The 19,550-nt window shown below is 52.3% G+C and overlaps 3 protein-coding genes across 15 annotated transcripts in view; 2 read left to right on the top strand and 1 right to left on the bottom strand.

The window, feature by feature from the left end:
- NDRG4 (NDRG family member 4) overlaps positions 1–12,529 on the top strand; it is a 79,819-nt gene extending 67,290 nt beyond the window's left edge. For 5 of the 7 annotated variants that reach the window (XM_025920812.2, XM_086689298.1, XM_086689295.1 and 2 more), the window contains 14 exons: positions 1,798–1,903; positions 2,125–2,245; positions 2,330–2,392; positions 2,508–2,568; positions 5,212–5,298; positions 5,378–5,434; positions 5,748–5,851; positions 6,732–6,788; positions 6,866–6,917; positions 7,649–7,696; positions 7,890–7,925; positions 8,034–8,085; positions 9,519–9,557; positions 10,403–12,529. In XM_025920812.2, coding sequence (XP_025776597.1) covers positions 1,798–1,903; positions 2,125–2,245; positions 2,330–2,392; positions 2,508–2,568; positions 5,212–5,298; positions 5,378–5,434; positions 5,748–5,851; positions 6,732–6,788; positions 6,866–6,917; positions 7,649–7,696; positions 7,890–7,925; positions 8,034–8,085; positions 9,519–9,557; positions 10,403–10,557 — 1,038 coding nt within the window. In that variant the 3' untranslated portion in view covers positions 10,558–12,529. The remainder of the gene's footprint in view (positions 1–1,797; positions 1,904–2,124; positions 2,246–2,329; positions 2,393–2,507; positions 2,569–5,211; positions 5,299–5,377; positions 5,435–5,747; positions 5,852–6,731; positions 6,789–6,865; positions 6,918–7,648; positions 7,697–7,889; positions 7,926–8,033; positions 8,086–9,518; positions 9,558–10,402) is intronic. The other 2 variants (XM_025920813.2, XM_025920811.2) reach the window with 1 other exon arrangement.
- Positions 12,530–12,661: 132 nt separating this feature from the next.
- SETD6 (SET domain containing 6, protein lysine methyltransferase) lies at positions 12,662–18,978 on the top strand. Of its 2 annotated transcripts, XM_025920775.2 has the most exons (9): positions 13,742–13,783; positions 14,018–14,110; positions 14,184–14,328; positions 14,407–14,548; positions 14,684–14,878; positions 15,009–15,129; positions 16,565–16,745; positions 16,920–17,062; positions 17,214–18,978. In XM_025920775.2, exons 1-9 carry the CDS (start codon positions 13,757–13,759, stop codon positions 17,517–17,519), a joined length of 1,353 nt encoding a protein of 450 aa, XP_025776560.2. In that variant the 5' UTR covers positions 13,742–13,756; the 3' UTR covers positions 17,520–18,978. The 2 variants fall into 2 exon arrangements, with proteins under 2 accessions (XP_086545420.1, XP_025776560.2); XM_086689294.1 differs by lacking the exon at positions 14,184–14,328 and having other exon boundaries at positions 12,662–14,110.
- CNOT1 (CCR4-NOT transcription complex subunit 1) overlaps positions 18,425–19,550 on the bottom strand; it is a 105,215-nt gene continuing 104,089 nt past the window's right edge. For all 6 annotated transcript variants that reach the window (XM_025920769.2, XM_025920770.2, XM_086689290.1 and 3 more), the window contains exon 49: positions 18,425–19,508. In XM_025920769.2, coding sequence (XP_025776554.1) covers positions 19,430–19,508 — 79 coding nt within the window. In that variant the 3' untranslated portion in view covers positions 18,425–19,429. The remainder of the gene's footprint in view (positions 19,509–19,550) is intronic.

The raw sequence follows: 19,550 nt of genomic DNA, 5'->3' as shown, positions 1-19,550 counted from the left end.
CCAGTCTTTCCCCACCCTCCCTCCATAGCACTGTGCATCCCTCCTGCCCCAGCCCTGCTCTTCAGAGCTAAGAGACTGTGGAGGATGCTGCATGCCTCCCTGCCCCCCACCCCACCCCTCACTGCCACCAAGCAGGGCCAGGCAGCTCTGGAAAACTGCCTGCTTGCAAATCTATTGGGTGGAGCCTTGACTGCATACCCCTGATCTCTGAGGCTGGCACCTGGCAAGGCCTGCTGTACCTTCTCTGGACTTGACCTTGGGAAAGTTATTTCTCCTTTCCAAACCTCAGTTTGCTCCTCTGGGGCTTGGGTCCCTGTGAGGAGTAAATGAGAAGACACATGAGAAGTGCCTGGTCAGAGTCAGTGAGCAGGAAGTGCTCCTTGTTTTGATGGCCCTGAGGGAGGACAGTCCTAGGATGTGGGGAGGCTGTGGTGGACCTGGGACCACTTAGAGGACATCAGGTTTCTTTAACAAGGTCTCACAGCAGAATTGTGGCTCCCAGGGTGTGGCCTTTGGCCATAGGGTTTATATCACCTTGTCATTCCCCACTGGAGACACAGGCCTGAACAGTGGTCCTCTGAGCCCTGACCCAAGAACACCAGGCCCCAGGAAGCTGCCTCCTGCCTCCTGAGTCTCCCCTTTTCTCTCAGGGGCAGGAACATGGTATCTCTCTGAACCTAAGCGTCCTCCATCTGCAAAAGGGGCAAATGCATGCATAACATGCATGGCCCCTGGCACACATGTTGTTCCTTTCCTGCCCTTGACCTTAGCTTCGCCTCCAACTCACAGGGACAACCCACAGGGATCCCCTTGGTGCAGGGCAAGGCTGTTAATTCAGCTCTGACAGACCCTCTTAGAGTCTGTCCTTCTAGTGGCCCAAAGTGACTAGCTGGCAGAGGGACCAGCCAGCAGGGCACCTCCCTAAGGCTCAGGGACGCCTGAGCACTTCAGCCTCCTTTTCTGCAAGTGCTACATGCTCCACAGACATCAGCTTCTTCCATTCTCATGGGGTCCCCGTGAGATGCGTGGGAAGAGGTGGCTGAGGCACAGAGAAGTGGTATATACCCTGTTCAGAGTCACACAGTAAGGGACAGAGGAGGTCTTGAACCTACATCATCCAGCACTGTTTCCTGAAGGACTAAAAACCCCAAGCCACAAAACCAAGGGCATGAACACAGGAGGATCCTATAGTGGTCACTGCAAGAAGGCCTTTGGGGTGGGAGTGCACATCTAACCATGCCCTGTTGGAAGGGAGGCCTTGGGGATCTGGGGGAGGGGCATTCGAGGTAGAAGGAACAGCATGAGTAAGAGTGTGGAGGTGGGAGCCAGGGTCAGGTGTAGGGGTTGGAAGCTGGGCTTGGCTGAAAGGGGAAGGTTACTGCAGATTCTAAGCAGGGCTGTTGAGGCCATTCACCTTCTGAATGGAGGAGGAACATGCTGAGGTCGCAACTCAGGCCAGGGTGGCAGAACTGTCCTGGAGGGGCTGCGGGGAGACAGAGAAAACGAGCTTCACTGGACTCTGCAGGGCCAAGGGCAGCAGGGCCTGGACACTGGCCGCCCACCCCACCAGTCTGCAGAACTTCCCCGTGCAGACTGGCTCATGCTGTCCCTGTGCCAGACGCCTCTGGGAAGGAGTGCTCCGTCTGCTCTGTTCTCCCTGGGGGCTGCTTGGGGTGATGAGAATGAGATGCCCCCCCGTTGGGAGGTGGAGGCCCCACCACAGGCCCATCAGCCCCCAGGCTGCCCATAAGCCGCAGTGAGGGCTGCCCAGAGTGTCTGGTACCGTTTCCCCTCCAGGAACATGACATCGAGACGCCTTACGGCCTTCTGCACGTGGTGATCCGGGGCTCCCCCAAAGGGAACCGCCCGGCCATCCTCACCTACCATGATGTGGGCCTCAATCGTGAGTGCACCCCAGCCTCATCCTGCCTTCCTCTGCCTCCCCTCCTTCCCCACAGGGCCCCGGAGATCCCCACTCACCCTCAGCTTGGTGCCCTTAGCCATTTGGGCCTTGGTGTCACTGCTGGGCCACGAGGCTGACCACCTCTGCCTTGCCCTCCCTCTCAGGGCCACAGGCCTCCCTACCCCTTTGCTGAGCCACAGCTGAGAGGTGTGTCTTTGCAGACAAGCTGTGCTTCAACACCTTCTTCAACTTTGAGGACATGCAGGAGATCACCAAGCACTTTGTGGTGTGCCACGTGGATGCCCCTGGTCAGCAGGTGGGGGCGTCACAGTTTCCCCAGGGGTAGGTACCGGGGAGCCCCCCTCCAGGTTTCCCAGCTCTGTGCCCCAGGCAGCACCTGGCCCTGACCTCCTGCTCTGCCTGCAGGTACCAGTTCCCCTCAATGGAGCAGCTGGCCGCCATGCTCCCCAGCGTGGTACAGCACTTTGGGTGAGTCTCTGCCCTTACCCTGTCCCTGTGCTGGGGGGGCCATCAGAGTTACCTGATGGCAATCATGGGAAGTAGCTCCCTGAGCCCTGGAGTGACCAGCCACGCTTTCCACCAGGTTCAAGTACGTGATTGGCATCGGAGTAGGAGCCGGAGCTTATGTGCTGGCCAAGTTTGCAGTGAGTCTCCTTACTTCCACCCCCACCCCAGGGCTGATGTCTCCTGGAGGGGGCCACCCTTCAACTATAGGAACATTTGCTCTTTCTTCCTTCTCCTTCCCCTCCCCGCCACTTCCTCTTCACTCAGAAGAGCCCTTTGTTTTCTTTTATTCACCCTAGGAAATAAAAAAAAGAGGAAGATTACTTTTTCCATACATTTCCTCAAAAGACTAGACTATAACTTGCTTACCATTATCCACAGCCAAAGTTTCTTTTAGCGGCAAACCATACAACTAACTGTTCTAGCCACTAAGTAAGGATTATCCTAATCACTCATTCAGTAATTAGGGTAATATTTAACATTAAGGCTTTTTTTCCCGTCTTTTCAAGTTTTTATTTAAATTCTAGTTAGTTAACATAGATGATAAAATTGGTTCCAAGCGTAGAATTTAGTGATTCATCACTTACATACAACACCCAGTGTTCATCACAAATGCCCTCCTTAATACCCATCCCCCATCTAGCCCATCCCCCGCCCACCTCCCTCCATCAACCTATTTGTTCTCTATCATTAAGCCTCTTATGGTTTCCTTCCCTCTTTTTTTCCTTCCTCTATGTTCATCTGTTTTGTGTCTTAAATTCCACATATGAGTGAAATCATGCTATTTGTCTTTCTCTGACTGACTTATTTCACTTAGCATAATACCTTCTAGTTCCATCCATGTCATTGCATGGCAAGATTTCTTTCTTTTTGATGGCTGAGTAATACTCCATTGTGTATGTATACCACATCTTCTTTATCCATGTCCAGTCGATGGACATTTGGGCTTTTTCCATAGCTTGACTACTGTGGATAGTGCTACTATAAATATTGGTGTGCATGTGCCCCTTTGAATCTGTGTTCTTGCATCTTTTGGGTAAATACCTAGTAGTGCAATTGCTGGATCCTAGGGTAGTTCTATTTTTAACTCTCTGAGGAACCTCCATACTGTTTTCCAGAGTGGCTGTACCAGTTTGCATTCCCACCAGCAGTGTAAGAGGGTTCCCCTTTCTCCACATCCTTGCCAACATTTGTTGTTTCCTGTGTTGTTAATTTTAGCCATTCTAACAGGTGTGAGGTGGTATCTCATCATGGTTTTGATTTTTATTTCCATGATTATGAGTGATGTTGAGCATCTTTTCATGTGTCTGTTAGCATCTGGATGTCTTCTTTGGAAAAATGTCTGTTCATGTCTTCTGCCCATTTCTTAACTGGATTATTTATTTTTTTGGGTGTTGAGTTTGACAAGTTCTTTATAGATTTTGGATAGTAACCCTTTATCAGAGATGTCATTTCCATAGGCTGCCTTTTAGTTTTGTTAATTGTTTCCTTCTCCGTGCAGAAGCTTTTTATCATGATGAAGTCCCAGTAGTTCATTTTTGCTTTTGTTTCCCTCACCTCTGGAAACGTGTCTAGTAAAAAGTTGCTATGGCCAAGGTCAAAGAGGTTGCTGCCTGAAACACAAGTCCTTTCTTAACCAAAAATTACACTTACATTAAGTTTGGAAGGTTTAAAGGAAGTTGCATTTCAGAAACATTGTGTTGGGTAGGAGCCCACAAGCTTTTCATCTCTAAAAACAAAAACTTAATTTTCAGGATTCAAAGTGTTTCTTTTTTCAAAAGAAAAGACCAGATATTTTCAACTCCAGTATGGATTTCAGCACTTAACTACTAACAAGTAGTTATAACTATATATAAAACTATATATATAGTAATATAGTAGTATATATGAAACTATATATATAGTTATATATATTACCATATATAGTGTATATAAGTCTACTTATAGTGTGTGTGTGTGTGTGTATATATATATATATATATATATATATATATATATATATATTCCCTGTCACCCCAGATAAACTTGACAGGATAGTAAAGTCGTATGTATATGACCATTTTCCCCTAAATGTGGGCAAACACCTGAACAGATCATTTGAATTTCTTTTACCATCAAACACAAAACAGGCTTTGGAAAGGTCAGTTTCTTACTTCACTAGAGCTTCTTTTTCTATGAAAGCAAAGAAACAAAGTGTTTTATTTTTTAATTTTTATTTTTAATTTTTTTAATGTCTTATTTTTTTGTTTTTGAGAGACAGTGCGAGTGGGGGAGGGGCAGAGAGAGAGGGAGACAGCTGTCTGCACAGAGCCTGATGTGAGGCTCAAACCCAGGAACCATGAGATCATGACCCGAGCCACAGTCAGAGGCTTAACCAACTGAGCCAGCCAGGTGCCCCTAAACAAAATGTTTTATTGAGGATGTTTAATCCTCAGTTTTACAACAGATCAAACAGATTCAAAGACCTGTTAAAAGGGGTGGAAAACAGTGATATAGACATAGACTCGAAGCCAATCAAAGAATACTGAAAGGTGCTGAATGGGGTAGAGGGTGAGCAGAGGCAGCCAGAAGGGGTGGGGTGGGGGGCAGGCAGGTTTCCATCTGTAGCCAGTGGAGGCGTCTGTGGCTCCTCAAAGCCCTTCCAGAGCACGTCCTCCTCGGCCCCTCCCAACCACTTGTGAGATAGGCAGAGTCAGCATCTTACAGCCCGTTTGCCAGGTGGGAAGGCTGGGGCTCCCTACATACTAGCCAGCCTCCCAAGCTCTGTCTTCCTCTCATGGCAGCTTATCTTCCCCGACCTGGTGGAGGGGCTGGTGCTGATGAACATTGACCCCAACGGCAAAGGCTGGATCGACTGGGCGGCCACCAAGGTGAGCATGGTCCACCTAGCAGACGGGGGTGGTGGTGGTAAGGGGCGGCACTCACACTGGCCTCCACCCCGGCCCACAGCTCTCTGGCCTGACCAGCACTTTACCTGACACGGTGCTATCCCACCTCTTCAGCCAGGTAAGGGGGTGGGGCCCCCACAGGAGCAGCAGTGGTGGCTGAACTGGGGGTCCTTGGGAGCCTCTGGAGAGCCTGGTTCTGTCTACTCCCAGGGGCACCTGGGGCTTCTACCAGGAGGGGATCTGGGTTGGGGTCATGAGGCATCTGACCTGTCTCACTCTACTCTCCTGAGACAGACGTGGGAGGCCTCCTCCCTCACTTGCTGGGAATGGGGCGAGGGTGGTTCTGTCTGGGACACCTGTGCCCGTCTGAGACCACATCCCTGTCTGTTGCTCCCCTCCGTGCACCTCCCCCATCTATCCCGTGGGCCCAGGAGGAGCTGGTGAGCAACACAGAGCTGGTGCAGAGCTACCGGCAGCAGATCGGGAACGTGGTGAACCAGGCCAACCTGCAGCTCTTCTGGAACATGTACAACAGGTGCGGGCGGCCTGGGGCCCAGCTCCGCAGCACCAGGCCACAGAGTGCCCCCTCTGTCCCCTCGGTACAACCAGTCACAGAAGGAGGCAGGCAGGAGACGTGCTCTCCCAAGCTTGTAGATGAACAACTTGTACCAAGAAGAAAAGAGTTACTTCTTGCCCAAGGTCACACCCCTCGAAGGACAGAGGGTAGGGTAGGGCTTCCAGCTCTGGTTTCTGGGCTCTTCCACGCCTTTTCCCCCGGGGCATTACTGGCCAGCCAGGAGCAGTGGGGGAAGCTGGGCAGCATCCCTGATGCCCCCAGCCTGAACTTCAGGGCTGACATCTGTAGGAGGGGAGGGGGGGTTGGATGAACTCCATGGTTTTCAAGCTGTGCTCCTTAGAGCCCGCTGGCCTTCCCTCCTTTCTTTTTCTCGTACAAATATTTATTAAGCACCTGCCGTGTGCATGGTGCTGGAGGAACAGTGGAGAATGAGAGGTTAGGCTCTGCCTTCCTCTACGACCCAGGAATCCCACGCACAGGTGGTGGTGCATGTCAGAGTGCTTCAAGGGGGAGGGAGAGCCAAATTTCAGGGCCCACCTGGCATGAATTGCAGGGTCTGAGAAGAAGTTACGTATGAGACATGGCCTGAAGACCCCTGTTTGTGCAGAGCAGGTCCCTGCCTCCCTGTTTACCCCTAACTGGGATCTCTTAGAGCCTTTTCCATAGTTGAGACAACTCAATAACCGTAAACCCCAACTCTGGGACCAGCCCGGGATGCTGGGCCATAATTGCCATTGTGGGAGGATGAGGTAAGGCTGGAATACAACAGGGGCAGGCCTGGGGCACACAACCACCTCAGATCCAGTTCTGAGATGCCCACCTCTGCCTCTCCCTGCAGCCGCAGAGACTTGGACATTAACCGGCCTGGAACAGTACCCAATGCCAAGACACTCCGGTGAGTGCCCCTCACCCCCCAGCCTGTCCCTGCCCACCACGCCCAGGCCAGACAGCCCTTGTCCTCTGTGTCTGCAGCTGCCCCGTGATGCTGGTGGTCGGGGATAACGCGCCTGCTGAGGACGGTGTGGTGAGTGAGGGACAGCGTCCTGACTGGGGGTGGGAGGCGGGAGTACAGAGATCACTGGCCTCTGGCTGGCAGGGCCAGGCACTGGATGCTGGATTTCTCACCCCCCCTCCCACCGTCTTGCCATGATGCATCACCACCTGGCACAATCCCACCCTTTGAGTGAGGGAGGCGTGGAGACGGGAGGGAGCTGGGGCCAGACCACCTGATGGCCACCCCGTCCCTGGGGTGAGGAGTACCAGGGTAGCCCCCCCGTGTGACAGAAACTAGCACACCCTCCCTGTGCTTGAGGGCCTGGAGGAATGCGGTGTGTGCTGCTGTGGCCATGGGGACTCGGGCAGGGGCCTCAGTCTCCTGCTGAGCCTTGACCCTCCCTCACCTCAGCGCCTGAACCCGCGGTCCCTGGCACTTTGCCCGCCACTGCCACCAAGGTGGCCCTGGCTCCCCGTGAGGACATCGTCCGGCCAGCAGTTATGAGTGGAGTCCAAGGATCTCAGGTCCCTTGGGGCGCTGCTTCCTGATCTGCAGGGGCCTGACTTTCAGAAGGCAGCCTGGCGGGCGTGGGGCAGCCTCAGCCAGGGCCCTGGTGCCAGCCTGTGTCTGCCCCCTGCACACCCTTCTCACGAGTAGAGCCTCTCAGCTCTGGGAATAGAACCTGCCTTAGCAACTGGGGCAGGGGCTCCCCTGATACCCCGGGGGCTGGGGCTGCCTTACTCTGCTGACCTTGTCCCTAGGTGGAGTGCAACTCCAAACTGGATCCAACCACCACGACCTTCCTGAAGGTGAGGCCTTCTTCCCCAGCCATAGGCCAGCTCCTCAGCCAAGGGCCCAGCCTCAGGGAGGGGCCTGCCTGGGGTCCCATCCAGGGCGGGAACAGGACAGCGTGTCGGGTCAGCGCAGCCTGTTTAGGTATACGAGGCTTGGGCAGGGTGTGGGGTGGCCCCCGCTCAGCTCACCCCCTTCTCTTCCCTGCAGATGGCAGATTCCGGGGGGCTCCCCCAAGTCACACAGGTGAGACTCTTGGCCCTCCTTCCCTTATCTGGCCCAAGTGGGGGAAGCCTCCTTTTCCCCTAATCCCAGGCAGCCAGTCAAAGCATGTACTGTCTCTCTGTCCTGCAGCCAGGGAAGCTGACTGAGGCTTTCAAATATTTCCTGCAAGGCATGGGCTACAGTAAGTATACCTCCCCCTGCCCCCGCCCTAGAGACCGGTGGGCAGGCAGCAAAGTGGGTTTGGCACACGGTGGCAGGTGGCACTAAGCCTGTGGGCATATGAGCTCTGTGTTCTCAGGGCCCACATGCTGTGCCACTCCCCACATGCTCCCCACATGACGGGGGACCCTCTAGGGCGTCTCCACCTGCATTGTAAGTAGATGATCCTAGGCTGTATCTGGCTCTCCTCCGCTCTTGGAGGGGCTTTGGCACAGTGCTCTCCTAGCAGCATTGGAGCGGTAAGGCTCTTCCTCCAGCCCTGGGGGACAAGAGCCCAGGGCTGAGTCCTGCCCAGAAAGCCTGCCTACAGGTGAGTCATGTATACCACCAGCTCCCCGCCAGGCCTATGGCACCTGAGAAGGGCTTTTGTCAAACGTGGTGGGATGGTGCAAGGGACATTAGAGTGGTCTTGGGATCTAGGGCGTGAGGAAGGCAAGTGAGGCCACCTGGGTTTTAGGAGAGACACAAGGCAGCCAAACCTGGGGGCTGCGTATATGAAGACCCCAAGGGAGTAGGGGCCAAGGGGTGGCCATGCCCACTCTCCTCCCCTCTCCAAACTGCCCCTTGTGCAGGGATGATATCCCCAGACTGCTCATGGGCACCTCTAAATCACATACACACATGCACATGCACACACCCTTTTTATCTCCTTGATTCCTCCCCTTTCCCCCATATACCTGGCTCTCCTGCTGGAAGCAAAACTCTTCTCCCTCAAGGTTTCCCCCCTGGACTTTACCCTCTGGAGCTTGTGCCTCCTTAGAAGGACACGCCCGTGGGGGAAAACTGGGGGCCCAGCCAGGAGTGGAAATCCCTCTGGCCCCCCAGGAGCCTGCCAGCCTCTTGTGGGGATGTAGGGCAAAGAGAGGCCAAAGCCAACAGCGAACCACAGCAGGAGCTCTGTGGCTGGGCCTGAGCCCGGGGCCTGCCCCGTGAGCATCTGTGGGATGGGTAGACCAGCAAAGCTTATTGGGCTGGGACATGTTCTTAGGACCCCAGGCAAAATGCCACCAGGCAGCCTGAGAGCTGGGCAGGATTTAGGAGGTTGTGCAGGCCTCCCCCATTCTGTACATGGGGGAACTGGGGCCCGGAAGAAGGGTGAGGGTGCTGGCACTAGCCCTGTCACCAAGAGCCCCTCAGGGTCACAGCCCAGGCTGGAGAAGCAAGATGAGTGCCTCCACCGTGGGATCAGGGCTCCCTCCAGGGCTGCTGCTTCAGTGGGTGGGCAGGAGGGGGCTTCCTAAAGCTCTGGCCCTGCCCCAGCCCGCTCTGTTCCTGTCCTGTTGTCTTCTCTCCTGACCCTCGCAACACCCTGGCCTCGCCGGATCACGCTCTTCACCCGTGTTCTGTGTCTCCCCCCACCCTGCCCCACCCCTCTGGCTCTGTCTTCTCTCTTAGTTGCATACTTGAAGGACCGAAGGCTGAGTGGAGGAGCAGGTAGCCCTGTGGCCCCTCCCCTGATGCATGGATCCCCACCCCAGGACCCCCTGCTCTTTCCTCTGTGCAGCGCTGCGGCCGGGCCTCATCTTGCTGTGGTTTGGAACTTTCTTGTGTCCCGCTCGCCTCCTAAAGCCCAAAAGAGTCGTGCTTTTTCACAGATCGTGGACCTAGTGGGCTGCGTCCCATGTCAGGGCTCTAGATTGGCTGGGGTTCAGAGCAGTCTGGCTTCTGGGTGGCCATGGGCCACGTGGCTTTCAGAGCTCAGGCATTTGGAACCAGATCCTCTCAGAGGTAAAGCCTAGGCCTGGCCCTGGGTGCAAGGGTGTCTGACCATGCCCCAGCTGGACCAATGGCCAGCTGAGTTCAGGGAGGTGGAGTTTGCCCCTGAGCGTCTTGCTCGTGAAACTCCAAATAAGGACAGAAATTAGATTTAGGGCAGTTTGTGGCCACCACACCTAGTCCTTCTTCACGGAAGTAGTCCCACTCCCCTGTCCCATCATCCTCTTGAGGGGGGGCATCGCTGGAATTCTGTCCCGTCCCTGTAGCAGCTCAGGGGTACCCGGGCAGTGACCCCATTCTGGCCATAGCTCTGGCCAGCTGTTGTGAGCTGGGTCCCGCTGGCCTCTGCGGGGTGCCCGGTCCCCCCCTCTTTGGCTCATTCACTCGCTGGTGCTGCATGCCTCCGGCTTGATGGAGTAGGTGCCAGAGCCCTGGCTTGGGAGGGGCCTCTGTGCCATTGGAAAAACGGGTCTTGCCGCTTTGCTTGTGTCAACCCTTCTCCTGCCTGCTGGCACCCAGACCCGCCTACCAGTCCTCATGCCCGTTCCCATCTCTGCCCACAGTGCCCTCGGCCAGCATGACCCGCCTCGCCCGCTCTCGTACCGCGTCGCTCACCAGTGCCGGTTCGGTGGATGGCAGCCGCCCGCAGGCCTGCACCCACTCGGAGAGCAGCGAGGGGCTGGGCCAGGTCAATCACACCATGGAGGTGTCCTGTTGAAGCCCCTAGCCTGGCAGAGATGCCCACCTGCCCCCGCCCGCATCGACGTCCCACTGGCATCCTCGCGCCGGCTCATTTTCCCTTTAGTTTATTTTTGTGAAGGCCGGGGGAGGAAATGGGTTCACTTCTCTTTTGTTAAAAACGTGAGGGGATTCATCCTAGATGCTGCAGCAGAACGGTCTCCAGATGGTTTGAGAGGCTCGCTCCTCCCCACCCCCACCTCACTCACCTTGTTAACTTGGCTGACTTAGGCCCCTCTTCCAACTCCCCACAGTCTGGGCAGGGCTCAGGGAGGAAGGGGATCTGCTAAGGAAAGAGCTCAAGTCCTTCTCTGGGCAGGATCCAGGGTAATATCCTGGACTGAAGAAAGCATGGGATGACCCCCATGGGCAGGGCAGGTTTGAAGATGGGATGGGGTTTTGAGGTGGTGTGCTGGGACAGCAGGAGCATGGGGTCCAGCTCAGGCACCGGGGTGACAGGAGACAGCACAGGGGAGCACTAGGAGGTAGGGGCCCTGGAGCTCTGCAGGCCTCTTTCTCCCCATCTCCCCCACCAAGCACATCTGTTTCTGTCTTTTGCACATGTGACAATCATCTGAACCATAGCCACAAGGGGGCGCTCTGACCAGGCAGCAGTTTTCCTGGTGCTCTCTGGGCTAGCCTGGTGATGTAGGGCCAGGCAGACAGGCAGGCAGGGGCTGAACAGGGTTCCTCTGCTCCAGGAAGACCAAACACAGAGGACCTTACAGGCAGGAACCCCACAGACTGTCCCAGCCCACACACTCCACCACCTCGTGGCCCTGTCCCATGTCTGAGCCAAGGCCCTGAGGTAGAAAGTCACCTGATCTTGTATCTCCATAGGGGCCTGACTTGGGGGCTGAACTTAAATGCTGGGATAGCCCATGAAGGTCGGATGCACCCCTGAGAACTTCACGGTGTCTGCCTTCAGGAGCCAGTATGTGACTAGAGACAGTGGTAGCTGAGATTCCCAGCAGACCCCCTCTTTTGTCCCCAGGTTCCATGGAGGACAACCCAATCAGCAGCAGTGTGTCCAAGGCCACCAGAAACATGGTGTTGTTAGGGAGAGTTCTGGTCAAGCTATGCCAACATTTTATGTGGGCATCACTAAGCAAGAAGAGATTTTATCTGGAAAGAAATGGTCTAAGGTAGTGAGACTTCTGCAGGCCCACATCACCATCTCAGGACTGTTGGAGTGGCTTGGGCTGGGGCTTGCTGGGTCCTGGGGTGGGAGGTGGAGGTTCCAAAAGAGAACAAGGTCCAGGCAGAGGAGAAAGGCTCTCCAGGTACCCCAGTCCCCTCCTTTCACCTGAAGCCCAGGACTGAGCCACACACATCCAACCCACCTGCACCATCAGGGAGAATCTCCTGGCCCAGAAACAGGAGCCACTTGTCTTGGAGCCTAAATCAATTGCCACAAAGTCTAAAACAAGTAAAAGAGCAATGATAAAGGCAGTGCTATGGAGGGGACAGTTGCGTGTGGGGTGCTCTGAGGCTGAGAGGACACCTGCATCCACATTTCTGCACATATCACCCCCTTCTAGAATCTTAAGCCATTACTAGACTGCTCTAGAGCCTGGTGGAGTGTTAGTCTGTCCCCAGTTCTATTCACTCACGTGCTTCCTTTGAATATCAAATGTGACTGTTTGAAAAGCTGGTAGAATTAATCCCTCTTAACTGTAGATAGCGCTGCAAATCTTGGATTTTTTTTTCTGTCTTCTTTCAGATATCTATAAATATCTATACATTATATATATATATATATGTATATTGGGTCTTCCTGCGTGTGGTTTTCCATCGGAGGTTGTCTCTTTGGTCAAAGTGAACTTTTAATGGAATTTATTATTTTCCTGTCTATATAAAGCGAAGAACCTAATTTTGTGTATTCTGGTGGCTGATGTCATGAAACTTTGAGACGACAAAATGTAAAACAAATAAAAACCCTTGTCAAAGTATTAAGAGTTAAGTGTATGGAAAACTAATAAACTAAGAAGAATTTGAGTGTGGTGACACCAGGCCCATCATAGGAAGCTCGTGAGAAGGCAGCATTGAGGCTGGTGCTTCTTGAGGTTTAGATGGGGTTGCATATGTAGGAGTGTCCATCCATGTTTCTATTTCTGGTTCTTTTTTCTTTTTTAACTCTACCCCCACCCTGGGGCTTGAACTCAGGACCCTGAAATCAGATCCCAAGATTCAGAGTCGTCTGCTCTACCGACTTTGATCCAGCCATGTGCCCCACCTATTTCCTGTTCTGATCACATTCATTATCTTGTCAATTCTTACATTAATTCCATAGGGTAGATATTAGTTTCACAGCTGAGGAAACGGAGCCTCAGGAGAAGGAATTTACCCTAATAATATTGTAAAGCTGAGAACTGGCTTTGGCATTGTTTGGCTTCAAAACACTCTCTATTCAATGCTTCATTTACTTAACAGCATGCTACTTTCCCAGGTTTTAACCACCATTTCGGACTCATTCACTCATTTACTCAATAAATACATAATTGCATACCTGCTATGTGTCAACTAATAAAGAAGCATCTAAATAAAAATAAAACCCACCATGTGCTATGCAAATGATGACAAACGGATATACTAGCGAGTGCGGGCAGAGGCCGGTTATTCTACTTCTGGGAACCCTCCCCCTGCCCCTCGGAAACACACACAACCTGACCCCCCACACTCCGAAACGCACGCACGCACATTGACAACCTGCTCCGTGTAAAACGGTTAGATGACCGTAGCTAACGGAGACTCGAGATCAGGAAGGCAGGCTGGTCGCCCACCTGGGTGCGCTGACAGCCTTGGTTGGTACCGGGAAAACGGGAGTTTTGTTCTTTACCCGGACTTCTATTCCGAAATGTCTCAGCTCATAGAGACCGAAGGGGAGAGTTGTGGCTGGCTCAGAACCAGGCTCGAGGCTCCACAGAGACACGCCTTATCGGACCCGACTTAAACCCAACTGGGGACACTCGGGCTCCACAAGATGTGCTCAGGAAGAATGATTTGACCAGGTGCAAATCCCCACTCGTCCTCCGCGTGGATCAGGAGGCGAGCGCCACGTGGCGCGCGTCACGTGGCGCCGGGGCGGGGCCTGTGGCCCCGCCCCCGAGAGGCCTTTTCCCGGACGCCGGAAGCGCTAGTGCGGAGCTTCTGAGCGGCTGGGTCGCGCGCCCTCCGCCATGGCGACCAGGGCAAAGCGCCGGCGGGTAAGTTGCGGGGGGCCGGAGCGGGGCCTGCCCGTCTCCCTTGCGGCTCGCCCCTACCCCGCCCGCAGTGCGGTCCCGCGCGTCCCTGCGGCTCCCTAGCGCAGGTCCCTGGCCGCCCTCCTCGTCCCCTCCCCCACCCAGAGCGAACTTCTCTCCGCGCGCACGCTGCGATGCCTTCCCGCTTCCCGCGCGTTCTCCTGGGCGGACCGTCTCCACCGCGCTGGCTCGTTTCAGGTGGCGGGGTCTGTGGGAGGCGACCCGGACCCGGACCCTGTGGCCGGCTTCCTGAGCTGGTGCCGGCGGGTGGGGCTGGAGCTGAGTCCCAAGGTGAGGAGGCGGGGGTGCGGGCGGACGCGGCTGGGGCGCAGTCCAGCCCTGACCCACCGCTCCCCCTGTTCAGGTGGCGGTGAGCCGGCAGGGCACGGTGGCCGGCTACGGCATGGTGGCCCGGGAGAGCGTGCAGCCCGGGGAGCTGCTGTTTGCCGTGCCGCGGGCCGCGCTCCTGTCGCAGCACACCTGCTCCATCGGCGGCCTGCTGGAGCAAGGTGGGTGCGCCGGCGGGGTGCGACGGGGAGGCGTGCCGCGGGGCCGCGCCGGTGCTCTCACCTCTGTGTCTCTCTCAGAGCGAGGCGCGCTGCAGAGCCAGTCGGGCTGGGTGCCGCTGCTGCTGGCGCTGCTGCACGAGCTGCAGGCCCCGGCCTCGCCCTGGAGCCCTTACTTTGCGATGTGGCCGGAGCTAGGCCGCTTGGAGCACCCGATGTTCTGGTGAGAGCCTTGGTGGGGGCGGGGAGCACCGGCCCCGTAGCCTCGCGGCTCGCTCCGCCTTGGCCCGGGGATCGGGCCACGAGCGCTAGTCCCGGTAGGGTGTGTGAAGGGAGCCTGGCTGGGGTGTCACCGCAGGCCCGAGGAGGAGCGTCGGCGATTGCTGCAGGGCACGGGCGTACCCGAGGCGGTGGAGAAGGACTTGGCCAACATCCGCACTGAATACTATTCCATCGTATTGCCGTTCATGGAAGCCCACCCGGATCTTTTCAGCCCCAGGGTTCGCTCCCTGGAACTCTACCACCAGCTCGTGGCTCTTGTGATGGCGTACAGGTCAGTGAGCCGAACCTTGAAGGACTCCTTTCTTTAGATCTCAGTTGAGGGATGAGAGGGGAAAGAACAGTGAACCACACCCCAGTCTCTCACCCTACCCTGGGCTTTAGCAAAGTTCTCTCTGTGGCAGCTTTCAGGAACCACTGGAGGAAGAGGAGGATGAAAAGGAGCCAAACTCCCCTTTGATGGTGCCTGCTGCAGACATACTAAACCACTTAGCCAATCATAATGCCAATCTAGAATACTCTCCAGTGAGTGGATCCCTCTCAGTTATTGTTATTATGTGCACTGATGATCAGGCATTTGATTCAAACCAGTGCTGGTCGTTGATGCTGCCTGCCCTGACAGTTGGGCTCTGTGGGCTCCATTCTCCTCAGGCTAAAAATGTGTAGGTGAAGTTCTTCTGTTATGTACTTTGAGTTTGCGTATTCCAACGAAGTAGAACACAAAACTTCAAAACCCGCAGAGAAAGTTGTGGTTAATTCTGTAATAAGCTACTGCCATTTACTTGGTGCTAGAGGTTGGTTGGCTCCTCTGTGTAGTGCCAGTGAACCAAGATCGTGTTGGGGCCCAGTGGACAGCAGCCTGGGTCAGATATACTGTCACTACTTTGGGAAAAGAAGAGGGAGGAAAGGGGAATGGTCATAGGTCAAATCTAACTTGATATCAAGGGTATATCAATTCCATTTGCTATGTGGAAAGTTGCCAAGATCAGATCCAAGTTTATGGAATCAAAATTTAGGAAATGGCTATTTTTTAATTTTTGCCTCTATCTGCCATTTCTACTTTGATCTTGGTTTAATTGTTCAATTTTAAAACCCAGCGACTTTTACCCCTTTCATCCTACTGTACAGGCATACCTTGTTCTATTATACTTCAGATACTGCATTTACAGGTTGAACGTCTGTGGCAACCCTGTGTTGAGCAAGTCCGTCAGTGCTGCTTTTTTAACAGTACTTGCTTCATGTCTGTGTCCTACTTTTGGAAGAATTATAACTGCAAGAATTGCAGGATTTCAAAGTTTTCCATTGTTGCTACATTTGTTCTGGTGATCTCATCCCAGCAGTTACAACTCACTGAAAACTCAGTGATTAGCATTTTTTTTTAGCAAGAAAAGCCCATTTTTCTGTTCTTTAGGATGTAATACTGTTGAACATTTAGTAGACTACAGTATGGCATAAGCTTTATTAAAAATCTTTTAAACGTATGTTTATTTTTGAGAGAGAGTACGTGAGCTGCGGAGGGGTAGAGAGGGAGACACAATCCATGGCAGGCTCCACACTGTAAGTGCAAAGCCCAACTTGGGCCTCAAATGCACGAACCATGAGGTGAGGTCACGACCTGAGCCAAAGTCAGACACTTAACCAGTTGAGCCACCCAGGCACCCCATAAACATCACTTTTATATGCACTGGGAAGCCATAAAATTCATTTAAGTTGGCTTTTGTTTTTGGTTTTTTGTCTTTTAACATTATTTGCTCTTTTGTGGTGCTCTGGAACTGAACCTGGATAATCTGAGGTATGCCTGTACAGGATCTTAACAGGAACTAAAAAGGTAGAATGTTGGAAGGTGTATCATCAGTCCCATTGCTGAACTGCACCCACCGGAGGCTTTTCCTAAAACAGAAATTATCTTCGTGGGTTGGCCAGGGAAGGGCTTAGTCCCAGCTTCTCCCTTCCACCCCAGAATTGTCTTCGGATGGTGGCCACTCAGCCCATTCCTAAAGGCCATGAAATTTTCAACACTTATGGACAAATGGCTAATTGGCAACTCATTCATATGTATGGTTTTGTTGAACCATATCCCGACAACACGGATGACACAGCTGACATTCAGATGGTGACAGTTCGTGAAGCAGCATTACTGGGTGAGTGTCGGATTAAGTCTTGCACACTACACTGATGGACGTGTCTGTGTCCCCACCCCAAGCGCTCTTAAATAGCAGTTGCCCCTTTTTTGGTAGACTGGGTGGGGTAGATGGAAGAAGAAATGAACTGGTGGGTATATGGAGACTTACACAACATTGCTTTTCTACCTACAGGAACAAAAGTTGAAGCTGAAAGGCTCCTACTGTATGAACGCTGGGATTTCTTATGCAAACTGGAGATGGTAGGGGAAGAGGGAGCCTTTGTAATTGGACGGGAGGAGGTGCTCACTGAAGAGGAACTGACCACCACACTCAAGGTAAAGGTCTGAGAATAGATGAAATATTTGGAACTACATGAAAGAGGAAAGGTGGGATGGAGGGAGAGGACACTTAAATGCTGCCAAGATAGGTCTGGCTTTTCTCTAAATTCAGCGATTCAAAATTAAAGGGCCCAATGATTGCTTCTAGGTACTATGCATGCCTGCTGAGGAGTTCAGAGAGTTTAAAGACCAGGATGGATGGGGAGATGATAAAAGGGAAGAGGAGAGCTTGACAGTCACAAATATCCCCAGGCTGAAAGCATCATGGAGACAGCTGCTTCGGGACAGTGTTTTGTTGACCCTGCAAACCTATGCCACAGACTTAAAATCTGAACAAGATTTACTAAGTAACAAGGAGGTCTACACCAAACTCAGCTCGAGGGAACAGCAGGCCTTGCAGGTTCGCTATGGTCAGAAGATGATCTTACACCAGTTGTTGGAACTGACAAGTTAGCAGGTTCCCTGTTGCCTGAAACACCATCCACAAGAACTTTATTCTAAGCTCGCATTCATTGATGCTTGAAAAAAAGGAAAATCTGGGTCTTTTGCTTTTCCTTTAATAAATACCAACAGGAAAAGTAACAAAGGTGGTGTGCTAGGGGTAACTGAGATAAGGGTGACCTGTTTAAGGACTGGGTACAGCAGACTTGCAGATTGCTAAGATCAGTGAATTTTATAGCTGTTTTGTTCTCAGTCTGAACCAAAGGTTAGAAGAAATGTGATAGTAATAGGTTCCTGTTGTAGTCTAGCATTTAATAACAACGTGGACTTTGAAGGAAGACCTGGGTCTGTTTTGAGCAAGCATCCCCCCACTCCAAGACTTCATTTTCTGTTAGAGGGTATGATATGGCACTGGCACTCAACAACTACTGTACTTCCTCAGGAGTCTGAAGTTTCCTCTACATGGCACAGCCCACCGGTAAGGGAAGAAACCCTAAGCCACCAATGACATTCAAGCCCCATTAAGATTTCTGCTGTTGAGTCTTGAACTTTTTGTCCTCTGTGGCCATAAAACTTGAGTTATGAAGGTATATTTTATTTTAAATACTGTAAATTTTAAAAACTTTTTAAAACAAGTAGGTATATGTGATATCAAAACTCCATGGGGACAAAGGGTATGAAAAATGTTTTGTAATTATTTAACCATAGAAACCTGATCCAATGATTTTTCTACTGCTGAAACACTACAAAATTCACTTCCTTGCTTGTTTAAAGATGCCAGATTCACGTAAGTGATCTACCATGCAGCAAGAAGTGACGTTTCCCATTGGCAACAGGCTCTGCGAGGCTGGGTTGTCCACTTTCCTCACCACCAGCACTGGCTGCTGCTACTACTGAGAAAGGCACAGTGGAGTCATGTGTGTGTCATGACTTTAATGTTTTGACTACAGTATGCATACACATACAAGTAATGGGAGCTAGAGCCCAGGAACTAGAAAGGCTACAAAATACAACACGTGGACCAATACATTTACAAAACATTCAAAATGCTTACAAAAGGGGCTGTATTGGTCCTTTTGACTTTGTTGTTGTTCAACATAGCCTATATAGGGCTATTTACTGGGATAATGGGGAAGGGCAATTCATACACTATTAGTTCCCTTTCCCACAAATTACAAGGATCAGAAGAAAGGGGCACTTTTAGGCCTGGTCCGGTTTTACGTTATAAAAAGAGCTGACTGCATCTTGCAGGGCCTAAGGGGGCAGGTTCTCCAGTAGAAATGAGAAAATGATGCTCTCCCAGCAGTCGGCTTTAGATTTGGGGAAGAGGCAAAACAAAAACCCATGGGATCTCAATTGTGAGCTCTTCCCATGTCCCCTAAGCATACCAAATAGTAGCACATACACATTTTTAACAACTTTTGTGATTTTCAAGGTCCCCTGTCCACATTAAAAAAATAAGTTACACAATATTTAAACTGGCTTTTTTTGCTATTCTTTGGGACACCAGGAATGTCAGAAGACATGGAGCTGTATTGTTCTGTCCCCAGACAAGTGGATGGCATCAGCAGCCTTTTCAGTTACAAGCTGGGCAGGTACCAAGTTTATCTACTTGCCTTGGACACATTTTGCACAAACCCAAGAAGTTCCAGACAAAAGTTTTCTCTTTCATATATTTACACAAGTTCAAAATGATATTCACAGCATCTTCTAAATTTTGGCCAAGAGTCAAAAAAATGCATTTAAACTTTGGAACGTGCCCACATACACAGGAAGCTGACCCAAACAGTAATTGGGGCAGGTACCCGAGAACCAAAGGGCTGGGAAAGTCAGGAAGAGCTGAAAGGATTCTTCAGCCAGTTTATGAACTTGGTGCAGTGGGACCTCCAGGCTGACACATTTACAGCAGAGATGCAGTTCCATCTAACTGGCACCTGTCCCTTCCATTACTTGCTGAGCCTGCTTCTGTCCCATGCAGCACTGTGCAACCGACTGGAATAACCTGAAAAATAGACAATCACAAGTTTGTGATAAAACTTGAGGC

Source organism: Puma concolor, chromosome E2 (genome assembly GCF_028749965.1).
Source record: "Puma concolor isolate L17-30 chromosome E2, mPumCon1.1.hap2, whole genome shotgun sequence".
In the NCBI taxonomy this organism is placed as follows: Eukaryota; Metazoa; Chordata; class Mammalia; order Carnivora; family Felidae; genus Puma; species Puma concolor.
Note: the sequence above shows the minus strand (reverse complement) of the source record. Positions and strands in the feature narration are given on the sequence as shown.